At 59.0% G+C, this 25068-nt stretch overlaps 3 protein-coding genes across 4 annotated transcripts; 2 read left to right on the forward strand and 1 right to left on the reverse strand.

Annotated features, from left to right (window-relative positions):
• Window positions 1–224: 224 nt before the first annotated feature.
• On the forward strand, window positions 225–9133 carry LOC311196699 (pleckstrin homology domain-containing family G member 4B-like; the record flags this gene model as incomplete). Its single annotated transcript, XM_084270310.1, has 9 exons — window positions 225–239; window positions 2930–3873; window positions 5382–5631; window positions 6217–6306; window positions 6623–6847; window positions 7535–7705; window positions 8154–8331; window positions 8891–9011; window positions 9094–9133. The coding sequence occupies 9 exons, from the start codon at window positions 225–227 to the stop codon at window positions 9131–9133; spliced, it is 2034 nt and encodes a 677-aa protein (XP_084126436.1).
• A 21-nt stretch (window positions 9134–9154) lies between these two features.
• On the forward strand, window positions 9155–13303 carry LOC311196435 (uncharacterized protein). Of its 2 annotated transcripts, XM_084269999.1 has the most exons (4): window positions 9155–9357; window positions 9971–10167; window positions 10712–10795; window positions 11884–13303. In XM_084269999.1, exons 1-3 carry the CDS (start codon window positions 9240–9242, stop codon window positions 10751–10753), a joined length of 357 nt encoding a protein of 118 aa, XP_084126125.1. In that variant the 5' UTR covers window positions 9155–9239; the 3' UTR covers window positions 10754–10795; window positions 11884–13303. The 2 variants fall into 2 exon arrangements, with proteins under 2 accessions (XP_084126125.1, XP_084126126.1); XM_084270000.1 differs by lacking the exon at window positions 10712–10795.
• Window positions 13304–20608: 7305 nt separating this feature from the next.
• Window positions 20609–23309, reverse strand: TPPP3 (tubulin polymerization promoting protein family member 3; the record flags this gene model as incomplete). Its single annotated transcript, XM_084270005.1, has 3 exons — window positions 20609–21491; window positions 21689–21842; window positions 23122–23309. The coding sequence occupies 3 exons, from the start codon at window positions 23307–23309 to the stop codon at window positions 21303–21305; spliced, it is 531 nt and encodes a 176-aa protein (XP_084126131.1). The 3' UTR covers window positions 20609–21302.
• Window positions 23310–25068: the final 1759 nt, after the last annotated feature.

Below are 25068 nucleotides of genomic sequence, written 5' to 3' on the forward strand. Positions count from 1 at the left end.
TCCTCCTGTACACGAGCAGCTCCTGGAGCTTTGTGGAGAAGCTGTGGGGCTGCTCACTCCCCAGAAACCCCAGGGCTGGAGGGCAGTGTCCTGGCCTGCCTGAGCCTGCTTTGCCACTGTACCAGGACGGAGAGGACCACAGTACCCCTGCCTTCAGGAGGGTGTTTCTCCTGGGTGCACTTGGCCCTGAGAGACAGCTGCCATCTCCTGTGCTCTAAGGGGCCATGGAAGCAGATGGTGTGAGTGGAGAGAGCCTTGGTGGCCTCTTGGCATGTTAGGGAGCAAGCAGCGGGGTGCAGAGGCTGCTCCCTTTGTGCAGGGAACAAAGCTGAGCTGCTCACTGGCTGCCACAGGGGATGGGAGAAACACCAGTGAGAAGGAGAGTCACTTCTGCACAGCCCTGGGAGTCCTTGCCAAGGCCAGACAGATACCATGTGAAGATGAGAGGTGGTGGGGCGGCCTCTCTGTGTGGTTTGCAGCCCTGATCCCTCCTCGCTGTGGCCCCGTGCAGACCTGTAGAGCTTCCCAGAAGTAAAAGAAGCCTTTTTCTTTGTTTGGTTTTTCCCATCTGTACACAGAAGTGATGTCTCCAGTCTCAGAGAAGACCTTTGCAGGGCAGCTACTTTCCTGGCTGGCTGTGCCTCTGGTGCACATTGCTCTAACACCCTCTTTCAGAGCCCCGTGTGCCCTTTGAGCTCAGCTTTTCCCATCAGTGAGTGAAAGGGAGACAGCCTATGGCCTTGGGTCAGGATTGCCTGTTGACCTCCCCAGCCAGCACAATGAGACGTACCCATAGCCCACACTGCCAGCCAGCCCCTGTGCAGGGCAGAGCTGGAAGGGGCTGCTGTGTTGGGGTGTGTACAGAAAAGAAAGAAGCAAACCCTGGCAAAATAGGCCAATTGTCACCGCTGTGAGGACCTGCCAGGCTCCGCTGTGGTTGGCATTTCACCAGGGTTGGCATCCCTCTGCACCGCGGAGAAACGCAGGGTCTCGCTGGGGTCAGGGGCAGAGAGGCAGGGGTGATGGGGGCAGAGGGGACCACTGCTCTTCGGCTTCTCCAGGGCTGCGGTTGCGTGAGGCTGTTTGAGAAGCGTTTTTTACCCTGAGCAGCTGCTGGGGTTTGTGCAGCAGCTCCTCTCCCCACTCTGCATGAGTAATGGGGCCGTGCAGCTGCAGCTCCCGCCAGCGATGGGGATGGCTGGGGGAGCTCCAGTGGCATCTGGCCCTGGAGTGACGCTGGCTGCAGGCTCTCCCTCCTGTGCTGCCCGGCAGTGCTTGGCTCTCACTGCCATCCCTGGGTTAGGCACCAGTGTCAGCTCCCCATCTGCATAAAGCTGGGGTGGTGTTTCTTGGTGTCTCAGGCTCTGTTCTGTGTGAGAATAAGCACTTCTAATCTCTCTGAGTGAAGGCTCATGGGGGGAAGGGGGACTGTTTGGCAGGTGGGAAGCGGTCTGAGATACAGGTCACATCATTCCTGGCACGAAGTGTTGAGCGTTGCTTCCCTGCAGAACTTCTTCCCAGTGAGGGTGAGGGAGCCCTGGGACAGGGGGTGTGGAGTCTCCTTCTCTGGAGAGATTCAAGCCCCATCTGGATGCCAACCTGTGTGACCTGTCCTAGGGACCCTGCTTTGGCAGGGGGGTTGGACCTGATGAGCTCTGGAGGTCCCTCCAACCCTGACAGTTCTGTGACTCTGAAACAGAGCAGGTACGCAGGGCCTGGCAGAGCAAGTGCTAGTGCTGGTCTGGCTCGCTTCAAGGGCAGCCTGTGGTGTTTCCACACGGCCACTGCTCTTGGGCAGGTGATGAATGTGCCAGCCAGGCCCAGCCCACACCTTTTCCCTGCCTCCTGCATCCGATTTTTAACAGATAACCCATCCCTGATGGGCACTGAAGTTCCCTAATGGGGCCTATGGCAGCTGGTCGCATCTTACTCCACTCTGTGGTTAAACTTGTCAACATCCCTGCTTTACAGAGCAGCAGTGCCATACCAGCCTGCCCAACTCAGATGTTTGCCTTTCCTCTCATCATTATCCATGACAGGCAGGTCTCAGTGCACGGTGCTTCCTCAGTGCCCTTCCTGCCATGGCAGCACATCGCTCTTACCTTGTGTCTGTCACGCTGGACCCCGTTTTGTCCTGCTCCTCTTGTTCCCCTGATACGACACAACAGTTTTAGCAAGGCCAGCACGATGTGCTGCTGCTGGAGTTAAACCCTGTACTGCTTCTAGTGCTCCTGCAGCATTAGGAATAAAGTGCTGAGCTTGGGCTTTGGCTAACCAGCACAAGCAGAGGTAGGCAGGGCACGGCGCCCCACGGGAAATTTTCCAGCAGGCACAGAAAATGCAGGAGCTGGGAATGGCCTTGCACAGTCTCAGGATCCTGCTTGCTGCAAGGATGGGTCAGAGCACTTGGGGAGATCCATGGAGCCCAGCTGTGGTCTGGCTCCAGGACTTTGCGTGCCATCAGCTCCGGGGAAAACACCCTGGGGAGCAGCAATCCCATTCCCTGATGCCCCCTCAACCTCATCCTGCATGGATGAGAATGGCTGGGCAGAGGAGGAGAGTGAGTTTTAGGGTTTATACCAGGCAGGGCCACGCTGAGGTGTGAATTCCTGCAGTTTTGGGAACACCTTCCCCTGGGCACCCCCACCAGAGGAGACCAACGTGCCCAGCAGCCTGGGTGCCCAGCGTCACAGGGACCTGGAGCTGCGGCAGAGCAGCCAGCACAGCTGAAGCCCTCTGTATAAGGAGCTGTTTGTTCCTCTGAATTGTTAAGCCCATTGACAATAGCAGCTCCCCCCCCTCCCCTCACACTCGAGGAACTGTGGTGGCCACACACTGATCCTTTCTCTTGTCTTCAGGCACCGATTTAGGGTGATTCGTCCCCGAATCCCTCTGACTGGCTGTGGCCTTTTGTTCTGGCTCTCTGCAGGCGTACGAGTGGGCCCTGGAAGGGATGCGACACCTCGCCTGCATCAGCATGGAGGACTGCAGCTCGGCCGAGCACTGTGCAGGAGTCATCAAGTGCCTGGAGAGCTACAAGGGGCAGCACCCAGACATCAGCGATTCCCGGTTCCAGGAGATGAAGGAGCTGGCCTGTGAGCTGAAGAGCGACAAGGGACTCAAGCAGTGGAAATTTGCCTGGTCCAAATGCCAGGAGACCAAGCTGGTGTTTGAAAAGAAACTGGAAGCTGCCTTGAAAACAAGGAGGTCTCTGCTGTCCGACCGCAAAGCAGCTGCAGGGGAGCAGCCCCGGGCTGGCAGCGAGCCTGGCGGTCTGTCCCACCGGCGCCACTCCGAGGGGGCTGCCTCGGGGTCCTACTGGGACAGGACTCACTCCCCCTGCTATACCCGGCCCAGCTGCTCTCCAGGGTGGACTAAGGAGAAGGCTCCCTCACCCTCTCTGAGCTGCTCTGGAGATGGCAGTGCTGGGGAAGAACTTGCCTGCCAGGCTGCTCTCAGCCCTGGTCCTCACTCGAGCAGGGTTTCTTTTGCCAACGGGGCCTCCAAGTCTCCAAAGCTTCCTGAAGAAAAGGCGAACCTGGAGAGCATATTAGAAACCCTGGAGGCAAAGCCATCCTGCACATCCACTCCAGCCTCTGGGAAGCCCCCTCCCAGGAGGATACTCCGGAAAGCCCAAAGCTTTGACCTCCCCTGCGGTGAGAGCCTGTGGTCGGGCTGCCAGAGGACGCTGAGTGAGCCGGCCAGATATGGCAACACCGGGGTGTTCATTAAGGGGCTGGAGGTGAGCAGCACCGAGCTGGTGGACAGGACTTTCATGCTGCGGCAGCAAGCGGCGCACAGCTGGGCTGCGGACTGTCTGCTGGAGGGACAGAGGGGCTGCCTCACCGCCTCGGAAGCCAGGAGCTGGGGCAGGTAAGTGACTGTGGCACTTGGCAGCGGGGTCTTAGGGTAGCAAGAAGGCAGCCAGCGGTTAGAGTCACTTCCTAGTGGGAACAGGGCAGAGCCCCAGCTTGCCCGCACAGCCTGGTGCCTGCCTTTGGGGGGAGGTAAGATGGGGGTCTCTTGTTCTTCCCTTATGATGTGGTTCCTTTGTAAAAGGGGAAGGAGAAGGAGTCTCTGGGCACCCTCAAGGGACAAGGGTGTGTAGTAACAGTGCTTAGAGACCCAGCAAGCCAGACATACAGGTTTAAGGGGAGCACAAAAGCACTGTGCATCATCCCCCCCCACACACACACACATTTTTAGGGGGGCTGTGCCCAGCCCGGGATACTTCCAGTACCCCGTGACTGTTCCTCAGGTAAGAGGGTGTTTGTATTTGCCCTTTGGGGCTGAGATCTCCATTCCTGCAGTCAACAGCTGCCTTTTGTTGGCTCCCTGTCCTTCTCTGTGCTGAAGGATCTCATCCTGTCCTTGTGGTCAAACAGCAGCATGCCAAGGCAACAGAAGGCCCAGGGTTGTGTGCTTTACTTGACAGGGGGTCACCAGGCAGGTCTTTGAGCTGCTTTGTGCTGCTCTCCTTGGAAAAAGCTGGAAAGAAATAATAACCGGTGGCACCGATGAGAAATGAATGCTGGATGCAGAGGGACCATGGAGCTCCTCCACTGCTCTGGATGGGATGGCTGGGGACAGGGAATTCCTGCAGATATCATCTGATATCCCAGCCTATGTCAGGGAAGCTTGTGATAGGTGAGGAACACCAGCAGAGAGGTGGGGAGCTGCTTTCTTTCTCAGAGTCCAGCAGCCCTCCCGTCCGTGGGTGTCAAGGCAGTCCCATTGCTCCATCCTCTGAGCAGCCAGGAGAAGAGTTGGCTCAGGGAGAGCGGAGAGGCAGGGAATGCAGGCACACGCTGGAGTAGTTATGTCTGGTGCTGCACTGCCTCACAGTGGAAACCTGGAGTAGTCAGGAGCCATCCTGTGGCAGGCGTGTGGAGCAGCCCGTGCTAAGAACTGCCCCTTGAAGTGACACCGGGGTGGCTTCCCAACCACCTGGGTCCAGAGCTGCTGTTCTCCCAGAGTTAACGTGTCCCAGAGCATCTGGTTGTCAGGCTGATGACTCCTCACAGTTGTCCTGACTTCTGCTGTCCTCTTGTTTCAGGAGTGCTGCTGTTTGCGGAGCAGCCTCTTGTGTCCAGAGCAGGGGCTGGGTGTACCCTGGACTGTGTGTCCTGCTTGGGGTTGGGTCAGAACCACAGCCAGGCTGGGGCTCAGGAAAGCTGACAGAGTTCCTCGGGTCAGCCACGAGCTTTGTCAGCGCTCATGGCCGGACTGGTTCTGAATCTGAGCTTGGGTGGTGCTGAGGGACCATCTCAGCAACATGTTCAGTCCTGGGGGGAGCTTCTCTAGGGACAGCCCAGCGCCTCGGGGGTGCTCCCTGGCTGTGCCGCGCGGGTGCCCTGAGCACCAGGTGTTTCCCATTGCAGCAAGCTGCGGCACATCATCGATGAGATGGTGACCACGGAGCGGGAGTACGTCAGGTCGCTCTGCTACATCATCGATAGCTACTTCCCTGAGATGGAGCGTCTCGACCTGCCCCAGGACCTGCGCGGCAAGCGCAGCGTCATTTTCGGGAACCTGGAGAAACTCTACGACTTCCACAGCCAGTATTTCCTCCGGGAGCTGGAGAGCTGCTGCAACCACCCGCTGCGGGTCAGCCACTGCTTCCTCCGACACGTAAGGCAGCAGCACCTTCCTTCCCTCTGGGATCGGGCTAATCGGGGTTGGACTGGGATGGCTCAGCGAGGCTGAGCCCGGGCAGCAGCAGATGCTCTTTGCTTCTCCTGTTGCTCTTTGCCCCTGAGAGATGCTGCCAGGGAAGTGAAACATCTGCTCCCTGGAGCACCCCTGGTTCCACAGGGGCGTCCTGTGCCCTTGTCTTCTGTCCGTGGTGTGAGTTGGATGAGTGGAGAGGCACAGACCTGCTGCTCTTGTTGAAAAGGGCTGTTGGGGGAAAGACATGGGGCACCGGTCTTAAACTCAGCTGCCCCATGTGTGTTTGCTGCTCCCCGATGAACGGTGTCTGTTGGGGTGTGTGAAGGGCAAGAGGTAACAGCAGAATGGATTCCAGAGTCCCAGCCTCTGTAGGAGTAGGAAGATGAAAAGATTCCCTGGCTCTCAAGGAACTTGAAGCAAAGTCTTTCCCCGTGCCGTAGGAGGCTCTGGTGCAGCCTGGCAGAGGTACCAGGGTAACCAACCCAGGGCATGGCTGAGGCCGTGTCCTGGGTGCACACTGGTCTCATGCTGGGGTCTCTCTTGCAGAAAGACCAGTTTGGGATGTACGCCTTGTACAGCAAGAACAAGCCCAAGTCGGACTCGCTGCTGGCCAGCCACGGGAACACCTTCTTCAAGGTAATGGCCACGCCTCTGCTCTTGGTGTTTGGGTCACCAACGTGTGTAAACAAGCCCTATGTCCCTGCCTGAGGGGTGCTTTTGCTTTCCTCTGCACAGCACTCTGCATGAATGCTTGGGGGGGGGGACGGGGCAGAGATGCAGTGGGGGCTTTGGGAGGGTGCCCAGCACGTGGCAGCATCGGTCCTATGGCCTTGCACTTCCCCACAGAGCGAAGGGAGTACCCCAGTTGGGAAAGCTGTGGGTGCCTGTGTCTGCTGGGGGACACGGGGCTCTGCAGACAGAGCTGCTGCCTTCACTCTGCTGCTTTTCTCAGTTCAAGCAGGTGCAGCTTGGCGATAAGATGGACCTGGCCTCCTACCTGCTGAAACCCATCCAGCGGATGAGCAAGTACGCCCTGCTCCTGAAGGACCTGATCAAGGAGTGCAGCGAGGCACAGGAGCAGGAGCTGGGCTACCTCCGTGCGGCTGAGGAGATGGTGAAGTTTCAGCTCCGGCACGGAAACGACCTGCTGGCCATGGATGCCATCCGTGACTGTGACGTACGTTCCAGTGTCCTGCCTGCCTGGTGGGGGGAGAACCCCCACGGAGAACTTCATCCCCGTGTCCAGACTGAGGGTCTCTGGTGTAACCGCGCTCGCAGAGTGCTCACTGGTGATGCGAGCAGCATGGCAGCCCTTGCAGGTGGTGTCCTGCTGCCCTGAGCCCTTCCAGCTCTTCTGAGCTGGCAATAAGAAGGTCAGGCGGTTCACAGGGAGGAATTCAAGCTGCTGCTGATTCTAGGGGTGGGCTGAAAGCAGCTAGGACTTGAGAGGCATGTAGAGTGTGGCACTGCAGGAGGAGAAGTCATGGGGCTTGGGGTGTGGAGGAAGGTGGATCTGACACAGGGAGAACCAAGGGGCTGGCCTTCCGACCCAGATGTGCTCCTGTCAGTTTGATGGCACTCCTTTCCTCTTTAGCTCTCTTCTTCCCCCTAAGATAATGCTCTGGCTGCTGCTTCCAGTTGCCACCCCAGAGGTTTGGAGATAAGTGCAGCTCTCCCCTCAGCTCTGGGCCGGTTGTCCAGCCTGATGTGGCCTCTAGCAGTGCCGAGCAGCCCACTTTCCCAACACAACAGGGAGCAGCCACTGCTTCACCTCCCGGGCTACAGCCACATGGGATCCTGCTCCACCTGGGATAGCCCAGAGTGTGATCCTGTGGGGTCTCACCAGGATGTTCCCTGTGTCCAGGTGAACCTGAAGGAGCAGGGGCAGCTGGTGCGACAGGATGAGTTCACCATCTGGCTGGGCCGTAGGAAGTGCCAGCGACACGTCTTCCTCTTTGAGGACCTGATCCTGTTCAGCAAGCCCAAGAGGATTGAGGGTGGCTTTGATGTGTATATCTACAAGCGCTCCTTCAAGGTAAAGGCAGCTCTTCAGCTCCCTCTTGTGCAGGGGGTGTCTGTGGTTGGGTTCCCCATGGCTGTGTGCCTCTAAAACAGGGAGTGGGAGCTGTTCCCACCACTCCTGAGCCTTCTCCAAGCTATGCAGTGAAGTGGAAAGAGAATACTTCACACATTAATACTCGGGGCCCCTCTGTGCTGTGAGGCCAAGACTTTCTGAGGGGTGCTGAGTGGGAGAGGTGCCCATGTGCACGTGCAGCAGGGAGCTGGTGCTGACCTTGGATGAAGCACTGGGCGTTGCTTGGGCTGTGTCAGCTCAGCAGCATCCAGATCGTACCTGCTCCTGTCCGCACCCTCAGGCTCCTGTGTGTTGCCAAGCCAGGGGAGCTCTGGCACAGGGTACAGGCAGAGTTCACCCTTTCTGCTGCTGGCCAAGCCCCAGTTGATGCTCCTCTCTTTCCTGGCAGACTGCAGACATCGGACTGACGGAGAATTCCGGAGACAGCGGCCTGCGCTTTGAGATCTGGTTTCGAAGGCGAAAGTCCAGCGACACCTACATCCTGCAGGCCAGCTCGGCTGAGACTAAGCAGGCCTGGACCAGTGACATTGCCAAGATCCTCTGGCAGCAGGCAGCCCGCAATAAAGGTGTGATTCCTCCCCGGGGCGTCTGTGCCGCCAAAGGTGCGGGAGCCCTGTCCGGCTCGTGCTGTCCTGAGTGGGTTTGGAGCCTGTGGCTGGGCAGCGCTGTGCGGCGAGCGGCTGTGCGCCAGCATGCGGCCTCGGGAGCATGTGCTAGGCTTGGCTGGGCACGTCCCTTCCCTGCCCCTTGTCCCCAGGGAACCTGACCCATCCAAGCTCTCTGTGACTCTGGGCACCCACCTGCACTCCCCGGGAGAAACGGGAGGTTCCCTGCCCTGTGAGTTTGGGCTGCGCTCCTGAAAGGCTTGCTGCTCTCCCCAGGACCCTGCTACTGGGGTGGCAGTGGTCTGGCTGAGTCCCCTCTCTCTGCCCCAGGCTTCCCACTTGGCAGGACTCTCATAGGTGACATGGCACTGAGCTGCTTGGCCAGAGCAGGGCACGACTGCTTGTGTGTGAAGCTCCTCAGGACCAGGGAGCAAGGGGAGATGTAACCTTGGTAATTCAGGAGCCCCCTGCCCCAGGGGGAGCAGCATCACGATGTGGCTGTGGGTCTCTTCCCCTCCAGAAATCCGGATGCAGGAGATGGTTTCCATGGGTGTGGGCAACAAGCCGTTCCTGGATATCAAACCCAGCGAGGCAGCTATCAATGACCGCGCTATTGATTACATCATGAAGGGCAGAGGTGAGTGCTGGCCGTGCCTGCCCTGTGCTCCCCAGGAGCTGGGCAGAGCTGGTGCTCAGGGCTTTTTTTCCTGTGTTCTCTGCCAGCTGCCAGGACCAGAGCATCCATTGCCGTGTCCCTGTTTGACCATTCCAACCCGTACAAGAGGACACAGGCGCAGCTTTCTGCTGGCAGCACCCCTGCTACATACAGCCCTTCCTCTTCCTCTCTGCTGGGACCCCTCAACCTCCACATGTACCTGGACCAGGCCCTGCTGCCCGGCGTCCTGGCCCCCACCCGCCCCTTTGACATTGGCACCTGCATTGAGGAAGATGAGCTGGAGCACGAGACGAGCAGCCAGCCGTCACTGAGTAAGTACCAGCCCCGGGGTGTGTGAGCTTGTCCCCACACCCCACTCTGTGCAGTCAGACACGGGGATTAGCAACACCCCCCACCATCTGCACCCACCCCAGCCCCATACTGGGGCTGCCATGGCCTCGTGCCCGGTGCTCATGCCTCTGCCTGCCCCAATGGTACAAGCTGCTCTGGCCCGTGCTCTCGCCAGCCTGGTCCAGCAGCCCCTTGGCTTCCTCTGAATGTCCCTGGCCAGTCTGTGCTGCTCTCCAGCATCACTCACTGTGCTTGTTGGAACGGCCTGCCCAGAGAGGGGGTGGGTGCCCCGTCCCTGGGGGTGTTCAAGGCCAGGTTGGATGGGGCCCTGGGCAGCCTTGTGTAGCTCCAGGCCTGGAGGTTGGTGTCCCTGCCTGTGGCAGGGGGTTGGAGCTCTCTGATCCTTGGCGTCCCTTCCAACCCAGACCAGTCTGTGATGCTGGGATTCTATGATCCTATTATTCTGTTGCCTGTGGCTTTAGAAAGGCCTGGACAGGAGCATGGTTAACTTGTGGGCTCATGTGGCCAGTGCCTCTGCAAATAGGTACATTACTGAGCGTGGTCACCACAGTGACCTTCCTCCCTTTGCCCCAGCGACAGAGAGCTCAGAGTCATCACACTGCATGTCCGGCAGCGGCTCCAGTGGCTCCGACAGCGGCTGTGTCTCCAGCATCCCACAGGAGAGCTTCTGTGAAGACATGGGCTCTCCCCCCTACGTGCCCTTAGGCTCACAACACGCCTCTGCGATGGAGGAGAAGCCCAGGTTCACCAACAGCCAGTACATTTCTGCAGTAAGTGCCAGCAGCCAGATTCCTCCCTTTGCTTTGCCCAGTCCTGTGGCTGCCTCCCCGGTTCGAGCTGCTGCTTCTTGCAGGGGGACTGAAGATGCTGCCTTTGGGCTAGGAGTGACTGTGGGGAAGTGATAGCCCCTCTTGCAGAGGCTCTCTGCCCCTGGGGTGGGCAGAAGCCCCTCTGCCCTGCGGTAGCTGAGATCCCCAAGGAGATGCACCAGAAAGGACCCATGGTGCTGGAAGCTAAGCCAGGAAGGGATGCTGCACGCAGGAGCTTTAATGCTGTCACGGGCTGGGGTACACATGCAGCCCCCTGGGATGGACAGAGCTCTGCTGCACATGCTGCTTAGCTCCTTCCCAGGGAGGTTTGGGCCATTTTCGGGGAGCGATGAGATGGAGGAGCAGGAGCCTGCATTGCTCTGAGATGTCAGTGTGCCTCCTCTTACATTCCTGAGAGCTCCCAGCCGCTTCCCTTCTCGCTAGATCCTGCCCTGATGCTGTTGTCCCTTAACACTGTACTAATGCTGGCTTCTCTCCTCTGCAGAAAGCAGGCCAGGTCACCATAAGTCCCTCGACAATAGTGTGAGCCCCTCTGCACGCGTATACCGCCTAAGGAAGTGGAGCTGTTGTAAGTAACCCCCAAGGGGATTTTCTGGCAGCTCTGAGTGCTGCTCAGGTTTGGCAGTAGCTCTGAGTCAGGAGAACCTTGCCCTCTGCTTCTCCACACGCATTCCTGACCAGTCTCTGAGGCTCTGATTCATCTGGTTTGAGAAGACCAGCTCCTTAAGCATCCGGCCTGATCCCTCCCTGCTTTGAAGGAGCAGAAGCAAAACCAGCAAAACTACTTGTTGGGTCATAGAGGCCTGAGCACCGCTTAGTCACCGGTGCTGGGATGAGCTGCTTTCCTCTGCCCGCTGCCCAGCTGTCTAACCACTAATCTGTTTCTCATGGCTGTTTGCTGAAACCCTGCGCCTCGGTAGCCCCTCGCACGCGCCTGGGGAAGCCGCCGTGTGCTCCCCAGGCTGGCTGGATCCCAGGTTTCCTTTGGACCTCCAAAGGAAACTGCGCCTCACCAGGCAGAGGAACCAGCCAGGTGATGCTCAGGGTGCCCCGGGGAGCTGCCCCGGCTTCCTCCTGTCCTTACCGATTCCGGGAGGATGCCTCAGCTGTGAGGGATGGAGGCGGGATGAGCCCTGGCAGCACCCATGGGCACACATGGGGGGCAGCCCCTGGGAAGTCGTGTCAGGCCCCATGCAAAGGAGGTTGCTTCTGGCTCAGCTTTTCATTCCTCAGCCCCAAGCCCCATTTTCAGAGGGAGAGGCAGGGCTAGATCAGGGCACGGCCTGGTCCATGGCTCCCAGTTTGGCACTGGGAGGTCTCACAAGCAGCCAGGCCCTGGGCTTCCCACCCAGCCAGAGATAAAATATAAGTTCCAGACCTCTTTGGGTGGGGGGACCTTTGAAACAGCCTCAGAGGCAGCGGGGTTCACAGGCCCACTGCTGCACCGGGTGAGTCCTGAGCCACAGAGAGGGCTCTCCATGTGGGGAGTGGGCAGGGCTGTGCTTCTCCCACCAGGCTCTCCCAGTTAAACCTCCTGTGCCCAAACACAGCTCCAGCTTTCACTGCCAGCCAGGACAGAGGGACCCGGGCTGGGGGGATCCTGCCACCTCACTGGGGGTGCAGCCGGTCTAACCAGCGTGTGGTGCTGTGTTCCAGGTCTGAGTGCCATTCCAAACTCCCTGAAGACCCCAGGCCTCTGGCAGCAGCAGCAGACAGCCTTCACCTGTGAAGATCCATGATTAATTCTTACACATAGTCAGGCTCGCTCAAACAGTCCAAAACCCGACCTGGGGCTGGGGGGAAGGCCCAGGAAGGTTCCTGTAATTGCTTTTTGGTGTTGGATGGGACCTGGGGCGTTCCAAACTCGTTAGCCCCGTGTTTAATGTACCAGTTTGGGAGGAAAAAAAGAAAAAAATAAGAAAAAAAAGGAAAAAAAAAAGTATTATTTTTAAAGCTATGAGCTGTACAGATTTTTGTTACAAGTGACTCTGTTACTGTTTGTTCTTTAAGCTGCACATTTTATAAAGGTTTTTTGGAAGGGCCTGGAGAGAAACCGAGGTATTTAAGAAAAGTAGTGTAACTTTCCCTTTCAGGGTTGTACTGGCCTGGAGCTCAAGGCTTTTGCCCTTCCTTACCTTCTGAAGACGTCTGTCGTAGTGATAATTTATTTTCTTGGCTTAACACTTGTGTTTTAACAAAAGCAGCGTCGCTGTCACGGAGAATCGCTGCTCTTGCCCCTGCCTAGGGCTGCAGTGCTGAGCATCCCTCTGTCCCAACACCCCCTGGCGCTCCCACCGCCAGCAATGTGCTGGCAGCTGAGCCCAACCCCGTTTGAGCACCACGGGCCGAGTTAGTAACGCTGAACCTGAGCTCCGCGTCGTTGGAAGCGGCACGGAGTAACGGGGGGGGAACCACCACCACCAAAGGCTGCTTATCCCCTCCTGTGCCACCCTCTCCCTCTTCGTGGGGGAAATGAGAACTGGCGTTGGTTGGAACCCTTAGGTAGCGCTGCCGAGCTCCTGGTTACTCCTGGTTTACAAAGAGCTGTAACTCAGTCGCCTTCACCTGGAGGAATTGACTTAACCAGGGTTTTCTCCCTGGAGCTGCTGGGGTGGGGATGTCAAACCTCCTGGTCCCTCTCAGCGCCCTCCTTGTGCCTTCAAGCTGGGGAGTTCCTGTACTGTCCTGAAATGCTCCTTCGTGTTGCAATAAGCTGGATGGGTTTAAACCTGGCTCCTTTATTTTTTGGACAGCAAAGGGAACAGCCTGGCACCTCTGTACCGAGTGGCGTGGGACGTGGTTGTGCAGGGAGGGTGTTAGAAGTCACTATTTTAAATGGCTGAGCTCAGGCAAGGATTTTGGGGGCTGTCAGGACAGAAATAGCTCGTGTCACGAGAGGGAGAGAACTTCCTGATGCAACAAGAGGAGCAGGGAACTTCCTGAGTTTCTCAGTTTCAAAGGTTTCTGCATTGCTGGAAAAAAAACCATAAATACAAAAGACACAAAAAACCTTTAGTCATGTTTACCTGGCACGTTCTTCAGGGTTTCATTGGTCTAATAAAGGTTATTTTCTTTATATGAATCTCGTTTGTGTTGTGTCTTGATTTCTTCAGCTGTGGAGAAGAGGGGTTCTCCCCAGGGCATCCAAATACTGGTGGGAGACAGAAACAATGGGGTTTTAATCAGGTTCTCAGGCAGGATGGAACGGATGGGGACTCGCTCCTGTTCCCAGGATGAGAAGCAGCAGCTCTCCTCCCACAGCTGCCAAGGTCTTAACCCAGGAATAGCACAGTCCACACAAGGTGCTTCAAGTTAAATAGCATGAAGTGACTGCTCCAGCCCTCTACTCATTCTGATCTCATGGGGCAAATGCTATTAACAGTCCTGTCTCATGCAAGCACCATCTCCTGTTACCTCCACCCTCCTGCTGCTGCAGGGCTGGGGAAGGGTTTGGAAGACAAGCCTTCCGAGGAGCAGCTGAGGGAGCTGGGGTTGTTCAGTCTGCAGAAAAGGAGGCTGAGGGGAGAGCTCATCCCTCTCTACAGCTACCTAAAAGGTGGCTGTGGTGACGTGGGGTCGGTCTCTTCTCCCTGGTAGCTCGTGACAGGACAAGGGGAACAGCCTGAAGTTGCATCAGGGGAAGTTCAGGTTGGGTATCAGGACCAATTCCTTTACTGAAAGGTGTCAGAGATGGGAACAGGCTGCCCAGGGAGGTGGGTGAGTCACCGTCCCTGGAGGGGTTTACAAGAAGAGATGTTGTACTTGGTGAGGTGGTCTGGTGTTGGGCTAAGTAGGGCTGGACAGATGGTTGGGCTTGATGATCTTAAAGGTCCTTTCCAACCAAAACCATTCTGTGATTCTTATTGCTCATAAAGGTGTAAGAAATAGGGAGATTCCTGACTGAACGGAGACCCTGAACGGTCACACAGCGGGGTGGGGTGGCAGTTCCTGGGGAGCAGCACTGTGGGGTGCAGGAGGTGTGAGGCAGCGGGGCTGGAATCAGCTGGACACAGACACACCAGCAGAGAACTCGAGGTCAAGCTCTCCCAAGTCCTTCCCTGTACATGTTTGTCCCACAGCTTGGGGAAGGGCTGGGCTGAGTTGTACCAACCCCCAACGAGAGACTCCACTTGGGCTGGGGGTGCAGGACCAAAAGGTCCTCCCTTGCCAAAAACAATAATCAGAAGGATGTGATGATCTCATCAATAAAAACATTCTCCTTTAGCTCAAGCCCTTCATGCTTTATGCAATAATGTGAAGCTGCAGGGGTGGCAGAAGCAGGGACACTGCCTCGAGGAGCCCCTGTAGCACCGACGGGGCCGTCTCAGGGCGAGTGAAACGCTTTGGGGCATCCTCAGACTATCCCGGGGAGACCCGGGGTTTAAGGCTTCTCCGTTTGTGGGGTTCAGGGCCCCAGCAGAGCCCCATGCACAGGTGCCGCCTCTGTAGCGCCCCGGGTCCCTCGGGGTGGAAGATGCGTCGGTCAGTGTTGCAGCAGCGATACCGGCAGAGGGGGCGGGTGGAGTGTTTGTCAGCTGGGCTGGCCAGACCTGCCTGGCCCTGCCCCATTAAAATGAATAAATAAATAGAACCCTGGATGTGGTGATCTCACCCATGAAAACGTTTCCCCTTCCCCAGAGCCCCAGCCTGAGATGAGCCCTGTGGTACCAGCACCTGCCTTCAAACCGGGGCGTGAGAACCAGCACGAGCATCCCTCCCAACCTCCAGACCCTGGTAAGTCAGGTTTAGCTGTGACAGCTTACATGGGGCTGAAAGGAAAAAGCCCTAATTCCTTTGGATACTATTTCTGGGTTTCCCTGTCATTTGCAGCTCGGAAGGGCACTGGGATCCTGGGCTCCATCAGGAGAGGGGTGGCAGCAGGGACAGGGAGGGGATTGTCCCTCTCTGCTCTGCCCTCGGGAGGTCCCAGCTGGAGTCCTGTGTTCAGGCACCACTGCTCAGCCTACTGAAATGAGAGAGTTCTGGAGAAATCGTGACTTAATATCATCACTGCTGCCATCTGTTGTTTCAGACATTTTAAAGCACCATCCACTGTGATGTCCCTTCTGTCTGAAAAAGCTGACAACTCTTCAGTTTCAGAAATCTCTTTGGTGAGAGGATGCCTGCAAGTTCCCAGCCAATTCCTATCCAAAAGGAGATGGAATCACTAAACTCTTTACCTTTGCTTTGTATGTTCACTGCTTTTTTTTTAATGAGCAGGAGGCAGGAAGTATGAACCCTCCTAAAACTGCATTTTTTGTTGTATGTTTGGGGTTTGGATTTTTTGTGGGGTTTTTTTGCACCTACTGAGCTTTACTCCTACCTCTCCACATCACTCTTTTCTGAAGAATGACCCAACACCACCAAAGAAAGTGATTGCAATGGAGCCATCAAATAACCACCTGCAACAGCCTTGAATGGAGCTTTCTGCACAGTATTTCTCCTGTGACAACTCACAGACTGGGGGCCAGGAGCGAGTGCAGTGAGGGGCAGAGATGAGCTGCCTGATGCTGGACCTTCCAGTTGTCTGTCACCCTTTCCAGAGCAGGTTTGATCCGTGGTAAATTCAAAGCTGGGTGAGGATTTTTGATCTGTGGTTGATGGAAATACGAGCAGCTGAGCATCTAACCACACAGCAGTCCTGAATCACAACCCACCCATTGATCCCCGTGTCCTGACTTGACTCAGTGATGGAGCTTAAGAGACAATTAATTAACATAGATTTAATATAAGGAGAGTTTGCATGTTTTGGGGACAGATTTGTTTGGGATTTCAGTAGAATGTGGCTGTAGCCATGTGAGCTGCTTCATGAGAGCAGCTACAAAACTCACCCCTAACAGGGAACAGCCTTGAAGACAAAGAAGTGAAGGTGGGGGAGTCATTAATAATGAGACCAACAACTAATTAAGAGCCAGAGTAGGTCTTGTTTTCAGCTAAAGGGTTCCTAACTCGTTTGGGCAGGGATGGGGTTTTGAGACTATGGAGAAAACCTTAAAGAGAGGAAGACATCCAGCCTTCATCCCTGACGCCCACCAGAAGCCCCCTGAGTGTCCCTGAGCAAGGGCTATCTGGGAGGGATTAATGCAAATGACTTCCTGGAGGTAATTTGCATACCCCTGCCTTTTCCTAGACACTCTAATGAGTGTGTGGAGTTAATCTGTATCAGTGGGAGAGACGTGGCTTTGGCTGGCACACACACCCGGAGCAGCGACGCCCGGTGTGCCCAGCGCTGCGGTAAAGGGTCCCTGCTTCAGCTGGGGAGTTCTGATCCCGGCTTTTCCAGGATGCAGACTGACCCCATGAAGCGGGTGCATGGCCAAGCATGGCTTTGGGTGCATGGTTTTGGGTCATCTTCCCACCCCAGGTGCTGGGCTGGCCCAGCACCCACAAGCAGGAGGATGAGGAGCCCAGATCTGCAGCAGCCAACGTAAAGCAACATGAGCCCCAAACACAAGCAAATTCCAGTTCCCAGAGTGATTCAGGGACAGAGACACTCGATTTGACACCCAAAGCTGTTTGTACACCCGGTGATCACACCCCAATTAAATTCAGTATTTAATTAGAGCCAGCACAGCAAAAAGCTGATGGTGCCCTGGAGAGGCTCCAGGTTAAAACCCTTCACCACCAGGTACCCCAGGGTCTTTTTTTACCTGTGCTTGAGGGTTTTCTCACCCCAGGAACTCCCAGACAACCATCAAGTCACAGGAACTGAACCTCCCAAAGCCCCAGCAGAAAGGGCAGCACCACCACTATCTCAGAACTCAATTAACACCAGGGTAATGGGGCAGGTTTCGTTAATTCGATGCTGATTGTGTTGTTTCTCCTGGGTAGAATAGGAAACAGGTGAGAAGCAAGAGACAGGGAAGGGGGGAAATAAAATTCCAAGGAAATCTGGGATATGAGGCAGCTCATTACCTGAATAATCACTGTAGGCATGGAGGGGCTTTAGGGGGTTTTGTAAAAAACAGTTTAAGGAGGGGGTTAGATGTGGATGGAGCAGAGCTCATGGGCAGCTGTCAGCTTCCTCTGGGGACAAGAGCTGTGGGTGTTGGCACCTTGGAGCTCTAAGGATGGATGTGTTGAAGAGGTGGAACTCAGAGCATGGGGTTGGGGCCAAAGCTGAGTGATGCTGGTGGCAGGCTCCCTCTCCTGACTGCACACTCACGCTTTAATTCAGGTGGTTTTTTCCCCTCCAACAGTCTTGCCCAGGTCTGTGGTGCCCAGAACCCCTCCAGCTGCAGCAGTTGAGTCCAGAGAGCAGCCACAGCCTTCATGAAAAGCTGAGAGGTGTGACCAAGCCATGAGCCACCCCCCTCAGCAGGGAGAGCTGCATGGGTACCGGCGCAGCCCTGGGGAGCAGCGATGGCAGCGGGCAGGGCTCCTGTCTAATAACCTTCTGGCTGAAACCATGCCAGGCTAAAGCCATTTAGCTGATTGAATTCCCTCTGCAAGGGGCCTGTGGGTTGGAAAACATCATCCATCTGACCAGCAGCCAGATGGAAAAGTACTGAGGAAGGCAGCAACAGCTCGGACCTCTTCCTGGTGCTTCCTGGGCAGGGACAGAAAGGGTAAGACCTTGCTGGGCTCGTTGGCATCCCCCAGTGAACGATGGATCCACGTCCTCATCTCTATCTCTGGAGGAACCAATTGCCCTGGAGAAAAATGACCCCTGGGAAGAGCTGGATGTCTCGTCCCAGGCACGCAGGGGTGGGGTTTCTGCTACACAAGATACCTACAGATGCAGCATCTGTGGGGGACTCATCTGTTCTCCTTGTCTCAGACTCTGCCTTGGGAATCTGATTTGACTCTCCTTCTGGTGCTAGAATGGGCTGCCCAGAGAGGGGGTGGGTGCCCCATCCCTGGGGGTGTTCAAGACCAGGTTGGATGGGGCTCTGGGCAACCTTGTGTAGCTCCAGGCCTGGAGGTTGGTGTCCCTGCCTGTGGCAGGGGGTTGGAGCTCTGTGACCCTTGGGGTCCCTCCCAGCCCAGCCCAGTCTGTGATGCTGTGATTCTATGACAGCCCCAGATGACTTTTAGAAACTACCCTGGGGACAGAGAACATATTTTATGGCTGAATCCATCACAACCAAAGCCAAGACTTCTGGGTTGCACGTCTCACCAGCAAGCTGGGACACCAGCCCAGAGCAGGGTCTGCATTTGTCCAAACTGGGGGAGCAGCAAGTGTGTGTGGTGGGAGTGGGGTCTGGCCCGTCCTTCCGCTGCGGCCGGGGTGGAGAATACATGGGAAGGATGAAGAACAGCCTCACCTCTGGGGCTCAGGTCGCTGCAAACAGCATCAAGACTGGCTGAGATGTCTTCCAGCTGCTGGCTGCTGCGCCAGGAGGGAATTCTGCTGCCTGCAAGATGTCTTCCTTGAGCTGGTGTGGAGCCAGCTGCAGAGCAAACGCTCGGCCAGGACAAATCCATTAGCACAGGGGAAAGGGCTGCAAGACCTTTTGTTTGGGTGATGTCCCTCTCCGTGGCAGAAAGTCATCCTGGGGTGATACTTTAAGGTCTCAGCAGCCTGTGTCTCAGCTTCACAGAAAGCAGCTGCTGGTCCCATGGAAGTTCCTTCAGGTTCTGGTCTTCTCAAGGGCTGAGCACCCCGACTTGGTGCCTCTCACCCATCCTGTGCTCCAGTGCCAAGCATCCTGGGGTGCTCTGCTCTGCTGGCCCTGCTAGCCACAGGACTGATGGTTAAAGGCTCCTTGCACTCACCATCCCCTGAGCCCGTCTCTCCAACCTGGCTTCAGCCACGCACGGGGGCTGCACGATGTGTCCCTACTGCTGGCCATGGCCAACCCGTGTTCCCATCACTCCAGGGAAGGACCAACGTCTTCTCGGGTCAATCTCAGGTACTTCTGCATCCTAATTTAGCCCTTGTTGGGTCTTTGACAGCACTAATTCTCCTGGGGCTGGTTTGGTGGGGCTGAGATACCAGGGTAGGTGGTGGCATCCAGCACCATCACCACCCAGCCCTGTCCCCACAGAGAGGACAGCACATGCTGGAGGTGCCTCTTTGGGTCATGGGGGGAAAGTCCTGCATGAGCCAAGCAGCAGCTGCTCAGCTCCTTTTGCTTCTAGATGAAGTTACGGTGGGGGGGTGACTCCAAGTTAGGACCCATCCTCCCCTCCTCAGTGGCTCACAAACATGGGCTGAGCTGCCCAGGGCCCCAGCCTCAGAGGTGATTTGAGCAGCTGGGAGAGGAACACCTGCGGCTGCTGTTCCCTGTGCTCTGCTGCTGGACATGGGGATGCCAGAGCTGCTGCTCTTGCCACACACAAGCTTAAACCCAGGGAGAAATCTCCTTTCTGGGCTGGACTTCCCAGTATCAGAACCAGGTCGGCACCTACAGGTCCCCTTCAGAGGTGCCCTGATGCAGGTACCAACCCCTTGTGCTCCATTGCCAGGTCCTGGCCATGTACAAGAAGAAGCTGAGAACCTGGGGGCCAGTTCATCCCCACACAAAGTGTTGTCCCTCCCTCACAAAGCCTCCAGGTCTGCAGGAGGATGTGGCCATGATGGCACCTCCATGGCCTGTGCAGAGCCTCACAGGGGGAGTTTTGTGCCTCGTTTTTGCCTCCTCTTCCTCCCTCCCTCCCCACCCCTCCCTCCCCAAACCCCAGCAGTACATTTTCAAAGGCACCGCACTGGATCTCAACTGAACATTCCAGGGCACAGACAGACACTGACACCCCCTGAGCAGCTCAAAGGTCTAACATCCCCCCCCCCAGCCCTCCCCCAGCCTGCCACTGGTACACACTTACTGGTAGACCCCTCACTGAGGGGGAGGCTGAGACCAGCCCTGAAAGATGTTGCCCTCTTCTTCCTCCTGTGTTTAAAGCAGCTGGTGACTGGCCGGCAGCAGGTGCCAGGCTGTGCCATGGTGGGGACCGAGCCCGCCCCAGCACAGCCCCCCCAAAGCGTGCTGAGGTGCCTGTGGAATAACCCCCGTGGGTTGCGCGGGGATCCCGGCTCTGCACAGCCGAGCGCAGGGATCTGTGCGGGGAACGGGGTGGCCCCAGCCTCGCGCAGCCGCCACCCCATCCCGCAGCGTCCGTCCGTCCGTCCGTCCGGTTCCCAGGGATCGTTACCAGGAGCTCGTGTGTTTGGTCGCAAACAGAGCGGGAGCGGGAGCCAGGCGCTCGTGTTTGTGTGTCTGCGGTTGCTCAGGCAACTCGGGGCCAGCCAGGAGCTGCCAAAACCGCCGGCGGCCAGGGCAGAGCCCACGGCCCGGCCACCCCGCAGCGGCACGGCCCGCACAGCCTCCCACCACCCGGCTGGGCGAGAGGGCAGAGGTGCCGCTCGGGCTGCTGGGTCCCCCCCAACACCACCAGGCCGGGGACCTCAGTGCGGACGGGGTTTTATTGCAGAGCCGGGATACAGCGCGGATCTGCAGCATCCTTTGGTTCGGGCTTCACACAGGCAGCAAGATGCCATGGGATTTTTTTTGGGGTCAGAGACCTTTTTGCCAATGGCTGGGCAACACCGAGGTGTCCCCAGGACCGGGCTGGGAGCATCCCGGCAGCACCCGCAGTGACGGCACCGCCGGGCTGGAGCCTCCTGCAAGCGGCAGAGCTGGGCAGCCCCATGGAGAGGGCACCACACAGGCAGGCACTGGGGGGGAGGATGGCAGCAGTGGTGGCATGAGTGGGGGGGGGGTTAAGGCAGGTCCCCGGGAGGGCTGCGGGGAGGACAGGCTGCGATCCCTGGTGAGGATGCCAGGGAGGGTGCCCCCAAACCCAGGGCTGAGGTAGGGATGGGCAGGGGAGCCCTGAGGAGCGGTGCTGTTAGTACAGCGGTGGGGGTGACAGCACGGGGGGGGAGAGGAGAGGGACAGGATGGCAGGGGGGTCACACACACACATACAGACGGAGCGCTGGGGCAGAGCACACAGCCCGGCCACTTCCCAAGCACATCAGCGCCGGGCAGCCGACGTCCCGCCAGCCCTGGGCTGGCCCCAGCGCAGCCTCCCGGGCCCCACGTCACACGGGCACGTCCCAAGGCTGACGTGAGCGCCGGCCCCGTGGCCCAGGCGTAGGGGCCGGGGCGGTGGGTGCCACGGGCACCCATCCTACTTCTTCACTTTGGCGTCGTAGGTGCCCGCGTTCTTGTAGGCACTGACGTAGCCGCTGGTGTCCACGATGTTCTCCCGCCCGCTCTTGCCCTTGCCCTTGCCGCTCTCATCGAAGCGCTCCTTGTGCGAGCCCGTGTACTTGGAGGTGTCTGTCAGCCTCTCCACGGCCCCCACTGTCTTGGCTTTCTGCAGCGGGGAGATGGGACACGGGAGTCAAGAACGCGCCTCATTCCCCTCCAGCTCTGGCCCCCCGCGAGTTCCTGACACCCACTGAGGACCCTGCCGTGGGGTGTCCTGGAAAGCATTTGTGCCACAGGCAGAGCTTCTCCCTCCCCTCCCAAACATCCCTCCCGCTCCCAGCGGCCGAGGGGCTTTCCACTCACCGTGACACCCACATTGATGGGCTCCTTCCCTGCCACCAGCTGGCAGATGGCTTCATAAGCCTCCTCTTTGCTCTTGTCCTTAAATCTCTTGGGGGCCAGCTCCTCCAGAGCCTTCTTGAACTCCTCATAGTTGATGACACGGGCTGTCTTCCCCCTGCAAGCACAAAACCCCGGCTGCTGCAAGCCCGTCTCTGGGTTGTGCCTCCAAATGGGGCTGTGGCAGGATGGGCTCCATAGGGCAGAGCCCAGCTTTCTTCTCTGCCGCTCCAAAACGTGGCGATGGCCAGGGCCACCCCAGCTGAATGGGCTGGGCACAGCTGGTGCTGAGCTCCAGGAGACCTGTTAAAGTTCTTGGTACCAAAAACCTCGTTCCAGTGTGGAAGTGCCCCAGGATTTGGGTGCTGGGGTCAGGAGGGGACACACACGCCCATTCCCACTGCTCCCAGCCTGCATGGGAACAGGGTGCTCAGCACCCTCTCTCCCCTGACAGGCAGCAGTCCTTCTCTGGTCAAATCCAGAGCACCTCTCCTGCCAGCGCCAGGGCAGCACAGCAGCTCACCCCCTTATGCACCAGAAAGGGGCTGGTGCTCAGATCCTCCCAGCCCCCCCAGGGAATGATGGATGCTCAAGCAGAGGGAGCAGGTTCTCCACCCATCCTGCACCCTGGCGCAGAGCGTGCCCTTGGGGACCCCAAAAGCAGCCCCAGGTGCTTCCAGCTGCCCCCCTGAGACCAGAGTCCTCACCAAGCTCGGTGGAGGCTTGCCAGGCCCAGGGATGGGCTGTGCCACATCACATGGGACATCCCTGAGCATGGGCAGGCAGTCCCAAGTCACACGGGACATCCCTGAGCATGAATGGGCTGTGCCACATTACACAGGACATCCCTGAGCATGGGCAGGCAGTCCCAAGTCACACGGGACATCCCTGAGCATGAATGGGCTGTGCCACATTACACAGGACATCCCTGAGCATGGACAGGTGGTGCCACATCTCATGGGACATTCCTGAGCACGGATGGGCAGTGCCATGTCGCACGGGACATCCCTGAGCAGGGACAGGCAGTCGGGTGTCACACTGGACATCCCTGAGCACCCTTCTCTGCTCCTTGTGGCATCTTCCTGTTAACTGGGAACCTGGCAGAATGGGCACTACCCAGCCCAATGCCTGGGAGCAGGAGCAGGGGCACAGCCTCTGCACCAAAATATGACCCTTCCTCCCCCCAGATCTCCGTTATCAGACCTCGCAAAGGCAGCCACACACACTTCCTGAAGACAGGACGATGCTCCATGATGGGAGGCCCACGGATTGCCTGGGCACACAGCTAGGGTACCACATCTCCCCAGGGACCACCCCACTGCACCCAGGCACCCCCATCCTGCCATCCCCCCCCAACCTCCGAGCAACTGGAGGCCCCGGAAAGCTGAGTCACTTACTTCACCTTGGAGAAGACAATGTCCACGTCGGTGCTGGTGACGCTCTTGCCATCCGTGACTTTGCAGTCCTTGCACAGCTTGGCCCAGTTCTTCCCGTTCATCTCCTGCCCCGTAGCCTTGGTGTCGCCGTAGATGGCGAATTTGCGGAAGCTCTCCTCCAGGGACGCCATCTCAGCGCTCCCGGCCATGGGGCTGCAGGCTGCGGGGCACAGGGGCCCGGTTAGTGCACCGGCTCTGGCTGGCAGCACCAGCGGAGCTCAGCCGCTCCGCTCACGGGTTGGCGAGGGCAGGAGGCGGATGGCTGGCGAGGGCGGAGGGGCTGCGGCAGGAGCGGGGCGCTGGCAGCGGGGTGAGGGCTGGCAGCAGCCTCTGACCAGCCCTCAGGCCGACTGAGATGTTTCTTGGGGGATGAAGGCTCGGAGGGAGAGCTGCCAGCAGCGAGGCTGTCGGCTCGGGGGCTGGCGAGGAGTGCGCACATCGCCCGTCCCCTCGGGAGCACTCTCGGGATGACGCAATGCGGCCGCCTTCCTCCAGCTCCTGATCATGAGGAGCAGCCCTGCCGCCTGCCTCCAGCCCCACCTCTGCCCTGCCCAACGCCTCTGCCAGCACCCACGTCCCCTGCCTGGAGCCGGCGGCACCCCAGCTCTGCCACCTGCCCCCCTCACAGCACTGGGGCCAATGCGGCGCCCCGCAGCCAGCACTGGGGTGCCGACCCCCCGAAAGGCCTCTGCATCCCCGCACGGCGCAACGGCCTCCGGCCCCATCCCGGCTCCTCGCCTGCCGTCGCCTCGCTGGCCTCGCCCCGCCAGCTCAGCATCCCTCGCCATGCGCTGAGCACCCGCGGCATCCCAGCCAGGGCCGGGCACAGCGGCAGCACCCGGGTGCAGCTCCAGGACCCCGGGTACCTCGCCATGCCGGGGGGCAGGATGGGCCCCCCCCCGGGGCCACGGCAGGAGCCGCAGAGGGGGCGCGAAGGAGCGGCGGGCTCGGCTGCCGCACCGCCGGCCTTCGCGCTGCCTGGCGACCGTCGCTAGGGAGGAGGGGCGTTGCCTGGCAACCGTCGCTAAGGAGGAGGGGCGGGGCAGCCGCCGGTCCCCGCCCGTCCCCGGGCTCCGGCGGGTTTCCCGCCGCACCGGGCCCCGGTGGAGCGGTCTCGGACCGCCCCGCGCTGCCCCGCAGCACGGAGCCGGGACCCTCCCCGCCCGGGGGTCGCCGCCGCCGCCCGCTGGTGGGGGGGGGGTCCCGGGCCAGCAGCAGCCCCCGCGCCCCGCAGCCGCTCGGTGCGGTGCCTGCGTGTCCCCCCCCAACCCCGGGGCTCGGGGGGTCCGGGTGCCGCCTCGCCCCGGGGCGGAGGGGGGAATAGGGAGGGGGGGGGGCTGGTCCCGGTCTCGGCGGCCGCGCTCGCTCCCGCACTCACCTCCCGGCGCCGCGCTCTGAGGCGGGGGGGGCGCGGCGGCCGCCGCCTGTTTAAGGCACCGCCATGGCGACGGGAGGGGCCGCGGGCCGCGCCCGCACGGGGCTCCGGGCCGCCCCCTCCCGCCTCCCCCGGGCCGCCCCCTCCCGCCTCCCCCGGGCCGCCGCACGGCCGGGAGCGCCCTCGGGGCGGAGAGACCGAGCCCGGGCAGCTGTCAGGGACCATCCCTCCAGGACGTGCCCCACCACCCCACAAGGGCTCTGCAGCACGCCCCCGACACCACTCCGCCACCCCCCAGGCCCCTCCAGCACCCCACAAGCCCCTCCGAGGCACCCAGAGGCACCTCCATCACCCCACAAGGGCTCTCTAGAACTTCCCCAGGCCCCTCCAGCACCCCACAAGCCCCTCCGAGGACCCCAGAGGCCCCTCCATCACCCCACAAGGTCTCCCTAGAACCTCCCCAGGCCCCTCCAGCACCCCACAAGCCCCTCCGAGGCCCCCAGAGGCACCTCCATCACCCCACAAGGTCTCTC

This window comes from Gallinula chloropus (genome assembly GCF_964237585.1).
Source record: "Gallinula chloropus genome assembly, chromosome: 13".
In the NCBI taxonomy this organism is placed as follows: domain Eukaryota; kingdom Metazoa; phylum Chordata; class Aves; order Gruiformes; family Rallidae; genus Gallinula; species Gallinula chloropus.

Coding starts and splice junctions, on each gene's coding strand:
- LOC311196435 (XM_084269999.1), top strand. CDS start 9,240: ATGTACCTGGACCAGGCCCTGCTGCCCGGCGTCCTGGCCCCCACCCGC. Junction 9,358..9,970: donor GAGCAGCCAGCCGTCACTGA/GTAAGTACCAGC, acceptor CCTTTGCCCCAG/CGACAGAGAGCTCAGAGTCA. Junction 10,168..10,711: donor ACAGCCAGTACATTTCTGCA/GTAAGTGCCAGC, acceptor TCTCCTCTGCAG/AAAGCAGGCCAGGTCACCAT.